Genomic DNA, 17303 nt, shown 5'->3' with positions numbered 1-17303 from the left:
ATCTCAGATGCATTTGTGTCGGATACAAATGTGTTTTCCACCCTTTCATTACATTAATGATACTTTTGTCTCGGCTAATTATATTTCTTAATAGCCTTCAGTGATGGAATGTAACTAAGGACATTTACTCGGGTACTCATCCTAAGTGCAAGTTTGAGGCACTGAGGTACAGGATACTATCACCTGTTATCAGTGAACCTGTTCACCTGTGGAATGTTGTTTCTGAAGCATCCCACAACTTTCGCAGCATTGTGATGGAGGTGATGGAAGCAAATTCAGAATAATCATATATTAACAAATAAATCAATGGAGCTGATGAGATAAAACATTCAGTATATTGTCTTTGTACCATTTTCAACTGAGTTCAAAAGTGGATTAGCAAATGAGAGCATTCTGTGTTTTACACAGCGTTTCAACTGATTTTTGGAATCAGGGTTATGATAAAACATCTGTTTGTCTGGATGTCTACATTTCTGTGGTTCAAATAGGTGTTAGTGCCATCCCAAGTCAATCCTGGGGTCGTGCATATTTCAGTTGATTTGGATTTGGCCCAAATAATCCTGATCGAACGCAGATCCTTTCTTTACTGTACTCTGCTGGCTTCGGTCCAAGTCAGCCCCGACACATCTGCTACTCCTGACCTACATTTAACCAAATGTAGGCAAACATCACATCTGCACGTTTTGCCAAAATGCTCTTTCTATGTGACGGGATCCAGATGATGCTCTTTAAACCCGCTGTCCATCTGAGCACTGCAGACTATAATCTGTGTAATCTGAACTAAAGCCTTCCCTGACAGCTGTAATCCAATTATTACAGACCACTATGGGGATTCACCCAAATATGGGAGCCTGTAAAACACACTGTACTGCACCGCTGTGTGCCGAGAGTGGCAGGCACGGACTGACACAGAGGAGTGTGTTCTGGGAATACAGGCGCACATTCGTGCACATGACAGGACACAGACACGGAAATGCCCAATTTAACAGAATTATGAGTGACTGCATGGTCTGTGGCTACCTCACAGAATTGATATTAAAGCTATATTATGTTACAGAAACAATACTTCAATCAAATTGTACACTTTACATGCCTTTAGCTGTTTACAGTGTGTCCCTTTTTTTAATTTTTGTAGGGTGGCAAACCTGAGAACCCACTAGAGTATGGGGACCGAGAACTTTTTGGGGACTGCAATGCTGGACCGCATGATGTGCCATTAATCAGTACATTTTAGGGTTTAGTCTTTTCTTATGGTGAAGGTAAAGGTTAGGCAATTTGTGGTTACGGCAAGGGTTAGGCTGTAGGATGTATGCTGGTGTGTATGCGTGTGTGTGTGTGTGTGTGTGTGTGTGTGTGTGTGTGTGTGTGTGTCTCTCTCCACACCCACACCCACAAAAAAATGAAGCCAAAACATGTCTTTAAGCTTTATCTCATCTCACAGCGTCTGGTGAGCAGCTGGGACAAGCTGCTTTAGACACACACACACACACACACGCACGCACGCGCACACCCACACACGTATGAATAATTAAATAAACAAATACGCATTAATGAATGCATGTGTGTTTACTTTGCACAAACACACACGCGTGCATCCATGTCTGCCATAAGCCCCACACAAACACACGCTAGCGCACATATACAAACACTGCATAAATGCCCATCAATAAATAATTACACTCTTCATTAGATGCTGCAGGTCAGCAGTTTGGGAGCGCGCTGCAGAGATTTGTATACCGACTGGCGCAAGTTTGTGCAAGATGGAGGGAGTCGTTGGCTTTTTGACCCAGTTTACCAGATGATGTGAATCCGATCTCCAGCGCGTTCTGCTTCGTCCAAGCAGGTCGTTTGGTGAACTCGTGCACAGTGTCTGACACACAAAGACGAGCAAAGTTCAAGGTTTTATCAAGCGTCGCGCTGCTTAACCACGTCCAGCTCCAACCTTTTCTGACAGGCTACACCTGCTCATTTGACATTTTCAAAGCGAGCTTCTTAAACGGCAGTATCGCAGTTACTTGATATTTCTGCTCATCGTCAACTCCAAAATCTCCTTCATACAACTGGTGAGTTTCTGAGAGAGAGAGAGAAAAATAAAAAAAATAAAAAAAAATAAAAAAAGGTCACCCCAGGTCCAACTCACACAGCTTTAAGGCTAAGCAGCCGCAAGCTCTGAAATACTCCAAATCCATAACAGGCTGACACTCTCATGAGCCTATGCTGTAGCAGCCATTAATCCACTTTGTCATGTGCTGGAGTTAACAATGAAAACCACTGTGTGGCAAATTTAGTTCACAGGCACCATTCATACTCTTGTTGGATCTGAGAAATCCCCCCTGTTGAGAATTCACTATAAATTAAGAAGATTTCACAGCATGGCGGGCACCACGTGATCCAGCCTGAGGTGGAAAAATATCACAAGACAAAAAAAACAAAAACAAAAAAAAAACATATGGGGAAGTTTTACAGCTTGAGTCATTAAAATGCTGGAGGTATGTGGTATTTTGCTGCGTCATGCATCAAAACGTCTCAGGAGACGGGAGAGAAAAGCGCACCTCATCAAGAAGTCTTTCCCCCAATGGGCTGTGTTCTAGACAGCGCTTGACTGCAGTTCACCTCGGCACTGCGTGTATTCATCACTGCACTGCCAACAAAGAAAAATCTTCTTTATAAGTCATTTAGTCTCCCACTGAGTCATACAAAGTTGAGTTCTTTAAAACCAAGGGGAATTCTACCTGTGGCCTGAGATAACACCATCTGTTTTCAGACGTGTTCTTGAGGAAATAATGTCAAAAAAAATATCTGGCAGAATAAGGGGGATGCACGTTCGCTCCTGAGCAAGAGATCAAGTGCAACACCTCCTAGTTTGTGTTATCTTATCAGGGACGAGTCTTGTAGAGGCACGACCGCTTCATATTCCGGTGAAGGCCTTATTTGCAGTGGAGTCTCGTTTAGACAGCAATGTAAAGCGGTTACAGTTAAACTGAGAAAGATCCTGGATATGAATCAAATCATCATTCCTGGCTTCACGATTGTTTGCGCTCGACTTTCTGTCTGCATTTTCTCATAAACTGTCCTGTACATCTAAAAATGTCTTTGTTTATTATATTTCTAATTATATCCAAAATTATAGAAACACAGAAATCTCCTGGATGATTTTAAGCTCCACTACATAATATCTTTTATATCAATAATGTGTTAAATGGCGATGTGTAATGCACAGATGATTATCCCCCAAATGTGCTCTGAATCTCCCCCCTGCACTTTATGTTTTGGCATCTTTAAGCTCATTGTTTTGGTTTTATGTGCCTTTAAGTTTTCTGTTTTGATTCACACCCAACGCTCTCAGCAGCATTTGTATCTGCAGGCAGCTGTTTTCTGAAAAGCTCTGATAAACCTACCGTACACCACTTGTCCGGCACCAGTCTGACTAACAAAGTTAGCACCGAGCCAGCAGAGCTTTTAGCACTAGCAATTATTGCAAAAAAAACAGCTTCCCCGTCTCCTGGATGTAATGTGATGTTAATAGGCAGCTGTTCACACACAAATTTGCCATATTAACTCTATAAGGTGATGATACGTCAGTGTTGCATTTACAGCTCGGCTCAAAAATCTATTAATCAGCGAAGCACCGAATTCAGTCGCTGCAATGGGGAACAGACGCTGCACCACATGAGCTAAATGGATCCCAGATTAGCAAAGGTTCCAAAAAATCACTGATTTTAAACTACTGAATGTACCATCAGGACTAATACAATTAAAAAAAAATAATAATAATAATAATAAAATGCTGAAATTATTTTGACAGACATAGAGTAGTGTAGCAATGATGTATTTTTCTGGACTAACCCAGAATTCTTATTATTGTCAAAGATAAGAATACTTACAGGTTTTGTTCAGCTAGATAATCTGCACAGATCAACAAGACTTTTGTGAGACTTTTGAAGGGTAAATTAAATTACTAGAATTGAAAAGCTAACCTTAGGCCAAAATCAAACTTAACTGTGGTCGGATGACTCAAACATCACCACCGTTAAGTGTCTTACTTAAACAATTACTGTACACGATTATGGTAAGTTGTCAATCTACAAGTTGTAAAGTTAGAGTTAGAATAGTTTGTAACGTAACTACAAGTACAACCTCTGTAGTTTCATGTGTAAACTTTTTTTTACAAAATAAGCCTTTTAACATTCAATTGTCTGACATTTAATGATGTATTTTATGTTGTTGAACAAAATGTGTAACTACCTTTAGCAGTGGTAACCACAGACCCTTGTACTCTTTGTCTATGTGCCTCAGACATTTAACTAAAAGCCCATTAAATAATCCCACCAACTCTGAGACGAGGGAGCTGGAAGCGCAGAAACGCTGACTGATTTCCAGGTTTCAGAACTCATTACTGCAGCACTCTGTCATGATTGTGATATGATAATTTTGCCTCGCAATTTTCATTTTTCACAGAGAAGAAATAAACTACTGATGATGACGCTGTGACATTTGTTGGGCTCTGTGTCAAACTGAGATCTTTTCATGTTTATCAGAAATTTGCTTCTTCTGCAGTTTGGACATGGCATATTGATTCACTGCGCAGCCTTTATCAAAAGGTTTCTACAAAGGGTCTTTAGCTTCAGCCTGCTGACACGATGCACACGACAGACTGCACTTCACAGAAAAGCACCTTGGGAGATGAAGTGTACTTCACACCTTGACATTTCCATGTACACAGGGCTCTACCTCTGATATTTTGTAGCTATTTACTAACATAGTTGATCATATTTTGCACTGATGAGTCAATCAGGACAGTTTTGTGCACATTCAGGCCAACAGGAAGTCACAAATTAATGAATGAGACCAACACTTCTGTATCCACAGTGCCTCAATATAGCTTCTCTCCCATAGTATTCCCATGATTCCCCAAAAGAGCATGCACTGACAAACCAATCAGTATTGCAGGTATTGAGGGAATATCCCGGTCAATATCGCCTATTAAAGTTTCTACGAAGAAAGAGGTTACCGGGGTCGGCGCAAACCAGCCCCCTCGCGGACAGACTGCTACAACGTGCATTAAGGAAATAAACGCGTGCATGATGTAAGCGCAGCCATTAGAGCCTCTGTATTCCCCTCCCAGCAGGCCCGAAGCCTGATGCAATGTGGGTGATCCATCCACCGAGGCACAAGCCAGCAGTAATGAGACTGAAGATACAATAGAGAGATAGAGAGAGGGAACGGAGAAGTGAACGGATACATAACACATAAAAACACACACGTGCACGCACACACACACACACACACACACACACCAGTAACCAGCCGCCTGGAAGAAAGAATATAAAACGCCACAGAAATAGACTATAATCCTGGCCGGCAGTGATCAACACTGATAAATATTAATAAACACTATTATGCTCAGAGAAAAATAGAGGGAGTGTGTGTGTGCATGTGTGTGTGTGTGTGTGTGTGTGTGTGTTGGGGGGGGGGGACAGAAAGAGAGAGAGAGAGACAGAGAGACAGCAATAACAACAGAAGAGTCTTCTTGCTTATTGCAGGCAATTTTCACTGTGACGTCCACCTTGTGGCTCTGCAGACAATGCGACACACACAAACAAACACACACACACACACACATTTCTTATTATCAGCCCATTTTCCTCTGTTTGTTTTCACTGTTGTTTTGTCCCTCTTTGGAGGCCAGGATAAGAGTTGGAAGCACACACACACACACACACACACACACACACACACACACACACAAATGAGCACTCTGAGAAGTACACGGCGAGAAAGAGATGCAAAAAAAAAAAAAAAAAAAAAATGAGATAAAGTGAGTCCTAAACACACACACACATACACACACACACACACATGCACAGGATAGCATCTCCCTCCCTCTGTCTGAATCAGTCTCATTAGTCATGCTGAGGCCGTAGCGTTGCTCGGTTGGCCTGCTCACAGAGCTGTGGAGCTGGACGGCAGCCCACAGCCAGCGAAGGTCACCCACCGCTCAGTTTAACTCCCAGAAGACCAACGCCGGCCTCTTCCTGATAATGAGCGGACATAAAGATGCACGGGGAGAGACCCGCAGGTTCGAGCCACACCCATGGCGGCGGGTGCCCATAAGAGAACGTGCTCACCCAAACTCAAAAGAGGGACGGCTTACAGAAACATGAGCTCGGTGCCGCTATGCATCCGGAGTAATGCGTGTGTGCTGAGTTTTGGTGGCCAAAACGTGTTGGAAATGAAAGACCAAATACTGAAAATAATCTTAAGAAACAGCCAAACACATGCAAACCAAAACAATAGAGGTAAAACAAAAAAAAGAAGTTTGTTTAACTCCAGAAAGAAAAAAGAAAAAAAAAGAAAGAAAAGTAAGTGGAGCTCTGGCACACGTCTGTCAGTACTGTGTCCCTGCTCTCCTGCCACTTTTCTAATTACACCATAGCACTGTGATTCACCACACATCCTTCGCATGAGCTGACATGCCTTAAATTGATATTGTAAAGTCTGACAGTATGATGAGATTGTGACTAAGATCGTTTTTAGATCCGTCGTGCACAGTGTGACATGAACTTCTCTCACATGACGGTTGTTCCAGCACAGTCTGATGGTGCCTTTGGCTAAATTCAAGTATCAACTGCCGTACATAAATCTGTCCAACAAGGGCAGGTTTGCAAAGTGTCTTACTACATGCAGACATTACTTATAAGAAAAATATGCCAGAATATGCAATTTGACAATTTAGAGGGAAATCTGATTTCATGCTGAGTTGGCTGTAATAGCAGTTAAATTGACCTGCGTTAACAGCAGGTGGTTCTCGGGTTCTTGAGCTTTCACTTTCTTTATTTTGAAGCCGTCTCCCACCTGTGTCCCATTTTTTAGCCTATATTTCTTTACATTTTTAGTAAATCATGAAAAGCCTTGCTGCGCTGGCTTCTAGCGGTGCCTGTTTTGTACTGTACAGGTGTGTTTTGAGAGAAAAAGGAGGCAGAGGTACGGCGGGTCATCCATTGGTCGATCCCCACTTCCTCTTGTGTGTGGACGGGTAAAAGCAAAGAAAATCTTGCTTTGGAGTGCTTTGGATAAAAAAAAAAAAAGCTATATAAATGTAGCCATTTAGCATTTTAATTAAATGGTTATGGAGCTTGAAGACATTAGACGGTCATTTATACCACTGGGAAAATGAAGTCACACACCAGCATGTGTGTGATCTGTGCATTTGTTCTCCCATTTCAATAAATTATGACTCCAAGATTCATAGAGAGAAATGATGGACAGACAGTATCAGTAGGGTTCTCAGGGTTAAAAGCCACTCTAATGCAGTTTAATCTTAAGCTGACTTTATACATCCCATGCCCTCTCTGTATGTCACCTCAATCTCACTACTTCTGTCCCTTCTACTCATATAATGTCCTCATTCTGCCATTGCGAAACATGCAAACCAGGCACTCGGACCTCTCGCATGTGACGCTGTAGCTCAAATACAAGACGCCATGGTGGGTGGGTTAGGGTTAATTCAGTCTCTAAGGAAATCACGGATGACATTGTAGAGACGCCAAGGACTGAAACATTATATAAATGACTTTCTCTCCTATGTATAAATGATATTAGCAGAGCCGTAACAGCAAAACTGGAATTGGACTTGGACTGATTTCAAATCAATTTTAAACAGGATGTGGAATTGTGACTATAAAGTCCTTCCTTTTAGCAGCTATAATCCTGATGCAAGTGGTCAATGATAATCCACTGCCACAGGAATGTGAGGAGCTGCATAACATTTTGTAATGAAGGTGATAAGATTAACCTGCTGTAGACCGTGATGAGGTTTGATAGCTTCCAGGTAGACATGAGTGTCTGAGCGCTGACTGACTGACCCGACCTTGTCTCTTGAAATGAGCCGCTACGAAAAGTTTCTACATGACGGTAGCGCAGAGGCAACGAGCTGTCACCGCCGTCGTCAGGAAACACTGAACATGCCTGTCGGAGGAGTTGATAAATTCATCAGCGCGACGTCCCAGAGCGAGCTCCGCTGACACGACCTTGATCGATCGCAGGCGGAACGGCAGATGGCCATAAAGGACAATCATGTAACTGTATGCACATTAGCATAATCGCATGCACATACAGTACACTTTCTGCAAGGCCACGCGGCGCTTGCACAGCACCGGTGGGCTTGTGACAGAGATGTAACACTGTTATCGTCTTGCATGAGCTGTGACATTCAAAAGGGGTAAATGAAATTCGCAAATATAACAAGAGCTTGCTGTATGTGAAAGAGTTACTTGCATGCATAGCGCAAGTGTGTCTACCGTTATATTACGACAGAACACAGCTTCTTTATTCAGTAACGTATTTCTTTTGTAGTACGATTCATGCGGGAGGCACTGGACCAAAGGTTGCTGAAACATATGGGTGGTAATACCACCACGAAACGGTAGCATTGGTTGATAAGTGATGAGAGTTGATCATCCATTAATGGAACAAGCACAGGCTTGATCTCTACAGCTGCCATATGGTCAAATCAAAGCACAAAATGAACCTGCCTGCTCACTCTTATTCTCCAGAGTTCTTTCATAAGTGGACCTGTGCAGTCTGAGGCATTGCATAAATTGTATTTAAAAGGTGAAACTGTTGGAACTCTTCCTGCCGACAGAGTTTTTTCTTAGTAATTATAGTCGACAACCATCTATGAATCGACCAAGAGTCCACAGCCACACCGCAGCCGTGTGAGTCAGCGGTGTCACGGTGGCAATCCCAACACGCTGATGATTAAAATCCCCACCATGTTAACAATCTTAGTTCAGCGTGTTAAGCATGCTAACGCTCCATAATTAGCCCCGCACAGAAAGTACGACTGAGGCTAATGGGATTGTTATTGAACCTGGAAAGCCAGGGGATCAACAAAGAGTTTATTTTATTTATTTATTTTTTTTCCTGACAGGGAAACCAATGTGAGTGCTAAACGCGATGGTAGCACATCCCGTAGATTTGACATAGCATACAGTTAATAGGTGTAGTTCAACGTCTTAACTTGACTTCAAGTAAGAATGAGTTGAAATGTCTGAAATAGTCCCAACGAGATCCTACATTAATATCACCACTCTTAAATATCTAGACCGCTGTGTCTTCACAAAGAGGAATTTGTTTATCACTAACTCCAGTTACTGAAATAAAACATACAGTTCCCATACTGTGCAAATACAATAAGCATCCTCTCTAAGTCTGTGCTAAAACAAGGGCTAAACAAATCCCAATCACACACTAGACGAAAGAAGAAGAAAAGAAGTATAGCCAGCAGGACAACAAGATCATAACGCATCATCCTCTGACGACCACGAATGTCTGGACGCAATTTCATGGCATCCGACTAGTCCTCACTTCTCTCGTATCACTCCCCCATCCCTTTTCTCCCTCCATCTTCCTCTATCGTCTCTCTATCTGTTTGGTCTTGCCCCATTTGTTTCCACCTTTCTGTATCATTCCTCCGGTTTCTTCTTTCCTTACTCTCTCTTCCTGTTCTCTCTTCCTGCCTCATCGTAATAATTCCCCCATCCATCTGCCTCCCCGCTCTTCCAAGCAACTTCCCTTCCTGTATTCGTTTCCCTTCTTCTTTAACCCTTCTCCGTATCCACCCTTTCCCCATAAAACCAATGACTCCTACTTCCGTTCATTCCCTATCACTCTGCTCCCTCCCCTTCCACTGCATCATCTGTTCCCACCGCATCACATTCTCAGATCATATCCAGGCACTGGCTTTACACACTAAGTCGCTCTATACCTCATCACTCAGTGAGAAGTCAAGAAGAGGGCACGGGGAGATGGTGAAAGATCAAGGGCTTGAACAGAGGAGAGCAAGTGGGAAGGAGAGCAGCAGAACGAGAAAGTGTAACGATAGAGGAGGTCAAAGGTTAAAAATCAAAGACAAAAAAAAGTAGTCGGGGAGAAGAGTTGGGGGAGCGAAACAGGGAAAAGCTAAGTGAAAGGAAGATAAAAGGAGGAGCGGTGGGAGAACGGGGTTAGCGAAATGAAATAAATCTTTATGCAGATGACGAGGCTCGAGAAAAAGACGGAGGAGAGAAAGAGAAGATGGAGACAGAAAGGTGGCGAGAAGTCTGGAGATTTATGGCAGGTTGTTATGGAGCACTGACTGAATAACAGAAGGTGAGACCAAGTGAATTATTCATGAGGATACACGGCCATGCGTGTATGCGTGTGTGTGACATGTGGGTGACACACACACACACACGCACACACACACACACACACGTCTCCCAGGCACCCTTAGGCCAGCTCATCTATGAGGAAAAAGGAAAGACAAGCCACCCACGACCTGTGGACATACTGAAATATTCCTGAAAGATGGACAGGAGCTCAGGGACAGCTGTCCGGTCCTCGGAAAAAATGAGGAGCCTCACTCAACTGTGGAGAAAATATCTCCTTATTTCCTCAACATTTGGTGGTTTTCTGCTTGCCTGCTTCTATTTTAATCTTTACTTACCATACGCATGTGTGTCCGTATGTATATGCATATGTTTGCTTTCGTGAAGCACCCTGGTGCAAAACATGTTAGCTTTTAAAATGCCACGTAAATTAAATGAACTTGAACCTCTATTAACTATTAATTTATGAAAATAAATAAATAAATAAATAAATAAAAATCACATTTATCAATCACTGACATCAGTACTTCAACCAGAATGCAATTAATTTAGTTCTCCATCTGGTGTGTTCACATGAATTCATATCATAAGTATCAATACTGACTACCAACGATCTCAATCTATTATGGGGCAAAAAACATTAAACGGGGCAGAAACGTTGGACGTTCAAGGTCTTCTTAGACTCAAGAAAACATTGGCTACTGTTGCAGGTAGAGTAAAATAACATGTAATACTATACAATACAGTCACTTACTAGTCATACTCTAAATACAGCTTCTTTCTTAAGGATATCAAGGTAAATATACTGCATTTTGTGCCCACATTCTCTAACAGTACTTCAATGTTGGACTGGTACAGCCACAGGATTTATTCCATGTGACACTAAATGCGCAATCACACCTACAGGTTGGTTGTTTTGGCCCAAACCAGGCTGGAAAATATTACTTTGTTGCATTCAGAACTATGTTGAGATTCATTTTTTCCACTTACAGGTTACCCAGGGAAATTCAAGTCGACGAACAAGCAGCTAGAAGTTTTGGTGACCTGCCATCCTGCCAGAGAGATTTTAAAGAGTCTGGGGGCAAAATGTACTCAACTTCCCATATGTTCCCTGTGTAGTTCTCACTACTGAGAAACTGCCCAAGGACCAAACAGTTATCACGGTGCAATTATTTGAAAACACATTACAGCACATTTTCTCGCCCGCATAGACAAAAACAGCAAAGTAATGGAGAGGAAGCTAAGGAACTGGACAGAACCGTGACTCACTTCATTTGAACACACCCTAAAACCCATGACCACTAAAATGCTTTTGGCGAGGCTCAAGGTAAAGACGAGCTATCCAACCCAACCTTATTCCGGGAAATAGAAAATGTAATTTACTGCGAAGTGAAGTGAAGGAGACTATTCTATGTTTGAAATTAAAAACAAACAGAAGCACTCAGAACCGCAAACCGAAGTTCCCAGAACAACCAGGAAGAGCATCAATTTCATGACGACTGACAATTACAAAAACACTTCTGGGAGCTACTGTCTCAAACACTCACCGAGTTGATGCAGGCAAGCTCCTTGTTGAGTAGCCAGGGCAGGGAGAGTTTCCCCTCGCCTCTGTAACACGACTGAATCCTCTCTTTAATCTTCTCCTTTATCCGCCTCATTGTGAACAGACACAAAGCCGACTCCTTGGGTGGCTTGGCTCTATTCTTTTGACCCTGGGCGAATACAGTAAACAGAACCTCCTCGTGCTCTTGAATACCAAGCGAACGTGCCAGACGGGCTCCCGGGCGGGCCAAATAAGCATCCTGAACCAAGCGGTACTCCACTCCGTCCTTGGTGCAGCCAATGGGGAACTCGACGTAGGAGTAGAACTTGGGATCGTCAACGCATAGGCGGACAATTTTAGAGGTGAAGAACTGTTCGCTGCTTGCGTCTGGCGAGGTGAGCTGGGTGTCGAGCTGTAAAGTAAGGTAATACACAAACTGCTCGCTGTTGAAACCGTAGATATAATAGATGTCAAATGCCGGGAACTTGGAGAGCGTATCTGAGGGGATCTTCAGCTGCGAGGAGACAAACTCATCCTGGTAGACGAAGCTGAACATATCAGCGTTCTCCTCGTTGGACATCAACTTGCGGCTCGACAGAGTCGGGAAGTATTCAGATTTCCCGTCGATGGGAGTGCCGACAAAAAGTTTCCCGCCGCCACCAAAAAGATCCGGGGAGATCACGACGCCTGACATGGTGCCCGCCTCGGCAACACTGGATAGGTAATGCTCCTTACGGTGGTGGGGCTCACCGAGCTTGAACAGATCATCCAGACGCAGGAACTGGCATATTCCCTGGGAAGTACTCCCACAGGCGATTAAGCGGTTGTGGGCAGCATCAAGTAGCAGGAGTTTGTTGACATTAGAGGTCTGCACCAGCTCGTGGGGGCAGGACTGAACACCGGGTGGCGGGTAACAGCGAGGGTTGTCTGTGACTGGGCCAGTAACGTGGCTTCGCAGCTTAGTCAGGTTGTTGGACAGCTTGTAAATCCAGTTGACGGCTCCCAGGTAGACCTCGCCCGTTTTGTTGTGGACCACCAAATGTGTGAGACCTCCTTCCGGCGGGGAGAAGGAGAGGAGGGGGGAGGGGGAGGAAGTAGTGGAGGTGGAAGGCATGGAGAAGGTGAGGAGAAGGAAGAGGATGGGGGGGATAAGGAGAGGTGGGTTGAGGTGGGAAGACATGGCGGTGAGGGAGGGGGAGTAGTGAGTGAGTGGGCGTAAGTGTGTATTTTTGAGTGTGTAATCCTCTACAGGGTCAGTCAGTGCCGTATAGGGCTGCAGGGTATGATGATACAAAAGAAGAGTTTCCAAGCAATCGACTTCCTTTCTTTTTTCCTCCTTTCTCCGTTGTGTTTTTTTTTTTTTTTATAACCTCATCCCCTGATCCTCAGCCTGGTCCACCATCAGCCCTGAAAGACAGAAACAAAGCAGAAGCTTAGCAAATACAGATGTCAATATATTCACGGGCTTGCGTTTTGCACTTGCAGTGAGCGGACAAAAGGGATTTATTTGCTTGTATCGAAATGACAAGACACTAAATATTCACCCACAGACCCAGACTCTGAGGCCTCGATGCTGAAGTCCAAAAAAAACAAATGAGGGCAGTATCGGCTTTGTTTTATTGACTTCTAGACTCTTGGCTCGCACCACTCTGTGGAGTGCATCTTTTAAAAGAAGACAGGGCCAAACATTGCTCCTCTGTGTATCGATTGTCTAGAGGTATTAAAGGATCCAGCCGACAAAGTGTGCATGCTCACACAAAAATACATACACACTTGGAATGCACACAAAAAAAAAGACACACAAATGCCATGACACAAAAGTGTGTGCAAGTAAGAAAAGCGCAGAAAGAAAGAGAACTACACTCACGTAGGAAATCACAGAAAGGGTGCAGCACCGATGTGCAGCATCATGATCGCAGGTAAACATCCATAAATTACAAACAGGGCTGCAGGGAGAATCCTATAGTATATTTATTACGGAGCAACAGAGCAGAGAAATACAGGCACCCTGAGTCTGAGAAAGAAAGTGGAGAAACTGGCCCAACATGATAAAAGAGAGGAGACAATGAGAGGAAGGGAGGAAGTGAAAGCTATTTGGCTTCATACCAGTTCAATAGAAAGGCAGCAGAGATGGTGGAAAAGATTGCTATAAGGGAAAGCTAAGAAAAAAAAGAAAAAAAAGAAAAGAAAAAGGAGATGAACCATCCACCCATTTTCTTTGTCCATTTTACCAGGTCAAGGTCACTGGCTGGGGCCCATCCCTGAAGGCACTGGGGGACAAGTAAAGTCTTGAAAGTTTAAGTGCAAAAGCAACTTGGCTGCTCCACATGCTAAATCATCACACGCACCATCTCTGCTATTTTCTTGTGATGAAGATGACGAATGTTATCGAATGTTTTTAGTGGGTAAGAGAGATGTGTGCTTGCTAAAGCATTCCACTTCTGAAACTGATCACTCTATAAACCTGTTCACTATTCAGGAACATCTCGCTCTCATGGCGCAGAAACACGGAATCCGACAAGGACACACCTGGATGCAATGTAAACGTTCTTATATACAGCAACAGGATTTGAGGTGAGGAATGGGCAATTAATTATGGTGTCTTAAGTCACTGGATCAGCGGCCCCAGTTTGATGTTCCACAAGCCTGGGGCATACGTGCATAAAGTAGAGGTCGCGTCACGATTATCCAAATTCAGATATGGCGTCCATTAACTCGCCATGCTGTAACCACCAGGCACTGCATGACCACTCCGTCTCTTACGAAAAAAAAACAAAAAAACAAAAACAGGATCAGTCCACTTCTCCTCCACCCATCAGCAGATCCAGTGTGTCTGCACCTTAACTGGCAGGTCACACTTAATAACATTATGAGAGCAACAAAGCAGGAAAACAACCAAAGTATAATGGGGGTGGTGAAATACATGAAATCCACTTAACTTTAGGAAAGTACTTGTGGTGCTTGCCACATGAGAGCTCGTCCATTTGGCTACAGACAGTGTTCCTTGGTTATACCCAATTCTTGCAACATGAGACTGCCGGGAAAACGCTTCAGAGGTTCTTTTTTTAATCAGCTTGTGGATTAATGGTCCAGGTTTTACAAGATTTACAAAGCAACCATTGTGTTTTGGCAAAATTGATCTGTCTCTAATGGTTGGCAAGGCCAGAAACTGTTTTCTGACATAGAAAAAAAAAAAAAATGACAGGAAATTGCCAACAAGATTCAAGATCCAAGATCTACCATTTCTGAAACGCTCTCAGAGCCGCAAAAACAACAATAACATTTTGATGTGCATCATCTGAGTGTGAAGTCTACCTGACAGATGGATGACGGGGTGGGGAGATGAACACAAAGGGGAAGCAGGAGTGCCGTGATAGCCAGATAGTTACAGCACATGCCATACAACGGCAATGTCACGTATTAGCTTCAGCCATTGACCTTTGCTGAATGTCACACCCCTCTCCATCCTCATTTCCTGCCTTGTTCTTTACCTTTCACCATCCAATAAAGGCAAAAAAAATACCTCAAAAACAACTTTTTAAAAAAGATGCAGGGGCAGAAAAACAAGAGTTCCATCCAACTTTCAGCCGGAATAAACAGGCACCACCTTGAGCAAGGGTATCCAGTCCTCACATTACATCCATGGAGTCTACCAAACACATTTGACTCACTAATGTCACCTTCAAGGATGTGTGAAGTCTGGAAAGAACTTTGAACAATTATTTTTCATTGGCACAGAAATAACAGCGGTTCAAAGGCTACTATCATTTGGAGCTGTTTTAAACCAACAACATGCCCACATACCGGACAACCTTCTTCTCATTAGTTCATTGCTCGGCCAAATGCAGGGCACAAGGCAAAGACTTGTTTCATAATGGGGTTTGGTCAGCAAACTATTCGCGTCTCTTATTTCTGCTGCTATTTCTCATTCCTCCCTTTCATTACATTCCTCTCTGTCCCTCTCTCTCTCTCTCTCTCTCTCTCTGTCTCTCTCTGTCTCTCTCTCTCTGTCTCTCTCCCTCAGACACTTCATTTCTTGTCAATAGCGTCTTTCATCTCCAGCACAGCCATGATTACAGTGGCCCAGATGACGATGTGTTGCCCGTCCCTACAGGACAATACAGCTACTGTTAGCATGTCACGCACACACACACACACACACGCACACGCACACACACACACACACACACACACACACATATTATATGAGCATACAACACACGTACAGCACTGGAAAGCATTTCACACACTTTCACGGTTCCCTCTGACTTCACCTCGTCTCAACACAACTGACATGCCCACACACACACACACCCCTGCACCACCCATGCACTTGGCCCAACAGATCGCCACAAGAATGTACACGCGCCTGAATACGAAAAGCGGAGAAGAAGCTAGACTCGCTGTGCAATGTGACACGTTCGGTTGGCTATTTTTGCAGCATTTTCATCTCACTTTCTCTGATGTGTTTCATGAATTCTATAAATAAGTCACAACCGAGCAGCAGCGCGGACTCGCTGGCCGTATAGCTTTAGTAGCCAGCGGAGCCGAGAGCCGATGGTGTCGGGAGCCCTTTGAGTAAAACTGGGACAAGGATGACAGGAGAGAGGACGTGTGTGAGCTGAAAACAAGTTTCTGATATAAAAAAAAGTGTTGCTGAATTAGATCAAACGAATGAAACGGTTGAGTTTATGGATGAATAAATTGGCGAGAAGAGTGACTGTGGGCTCATACAGAGATAAATAAAAAAAAAAGAAGAAAGACTTGAAACAGAAATGAAACAGAATATTCTAATGAGGTATAAACTTTCTTCCTGCTGCGGGGCACAAGCCTAATCCAAACAGCCCAACAATTCATGCTATAATTGTGTGGTTATTAAAAAGCGCGTGTTCTTAACAAAATTCACTTACATCGCATATGGTGAAACCGCTTAAAGCTCAGACATTGATTTACGTTCACAGATACCACTGTGTTGGCGCTATGGAAGCCTTTATACTGATTGAGAGTAACTGTATACCAATACTCATCCAGCCCACATACCGCATGGAATGATGGCACTTGGGCGGTCCACTCCTGGTTGCCAGAGCCACAAGGGGTTTGGGTTTGCTTTTGGCTGACATGTGACCATGGTATGGCGTGCTTTGCGGCTCAGGTCCGGCCAGCATGAGTCAACAGCCCAAGTGCAATCGTTCCATGCGGTATTGGGGCTGGATGAACGTGTCTGGTGTGGGCCAGATCTGGGCCACAACAATTTTGCTTGCAACAATTTGTCGTTATTTATTTAGTTACAAGGGAAACAAACCTTTATTGTAAAAAAAAAATAAATAAATAAATACTGAACTGCTTTATAGTAATTCAGGCCTTCATTAAGCAATATTTGAAAGAGCTCAAATTCAATGATGCATGAAACAACCTTTATTTTACCTTCTTCCACTTCACATCAAAAGTAACAACTACCTACTCATAGTATTTACATAGCCTAGCAATGTACGTAGCCTCTAATGAAACAATGTGACATGAACTGTTATCACTTGATATATCACGTCATTCATGTTCCTCAAACTGATCAGCATCTTCTCCGATCAAAGAAAACCTTGAATTAGCTGAGC

The 17303-nt window shown here is 43.4% G+C and overlaps 1 protein-coding gene across 6 annotated transcripts in view; it reads right to left on the bottom strand.

Moving 5' to 3' along the window:
* The window catches only part of LOC119022961 (plexin-A1-like), a 294058-nt gene that overhangs the window by 231562 nt on the left and 45193 nt on the right, over positions 1-17303 (bottom strand). For 5 of the 6 annotated variants that reach the window (XM_037104478.1, XM_037104481.1, XM_037104484.1 and 2 more), the window contains exon 4: positions 11699-13101. In XM_037104478.1, coding sequence (XP_036960373.1) covers positions 11699-12874 — 1176 coding nt within the window. In that variant the 5' untranslated portion in view covers positions 12875-13101. Of the gene's footprint in view, positions 1-11698; positions 13102-17303 lie in introns of those variants that run through there. The other variant, XM_037104477.1, reaches the window with a different exon arrangement.

The sequence above is a fragment of the Acanthopagrus latus genome, chromosome 7, assembly GCF_904848185.1.
Source record: "Acanthopagrus latus isolate v.2019 chromosome 7, fAcaLat1.1, whole genome shotgun sequence".
Taxonomy (NCBI): Eukaryota; Metazoa; Chordata; class Actinopteri; order Spariformes; family Sparidae; genus Acanthopagrus; species Acanthopagrus latus.
Note: the sequence above shows the minus strand (reverse complement) of the source record. Positions and strands in the feature narration are given on the sequence as shown.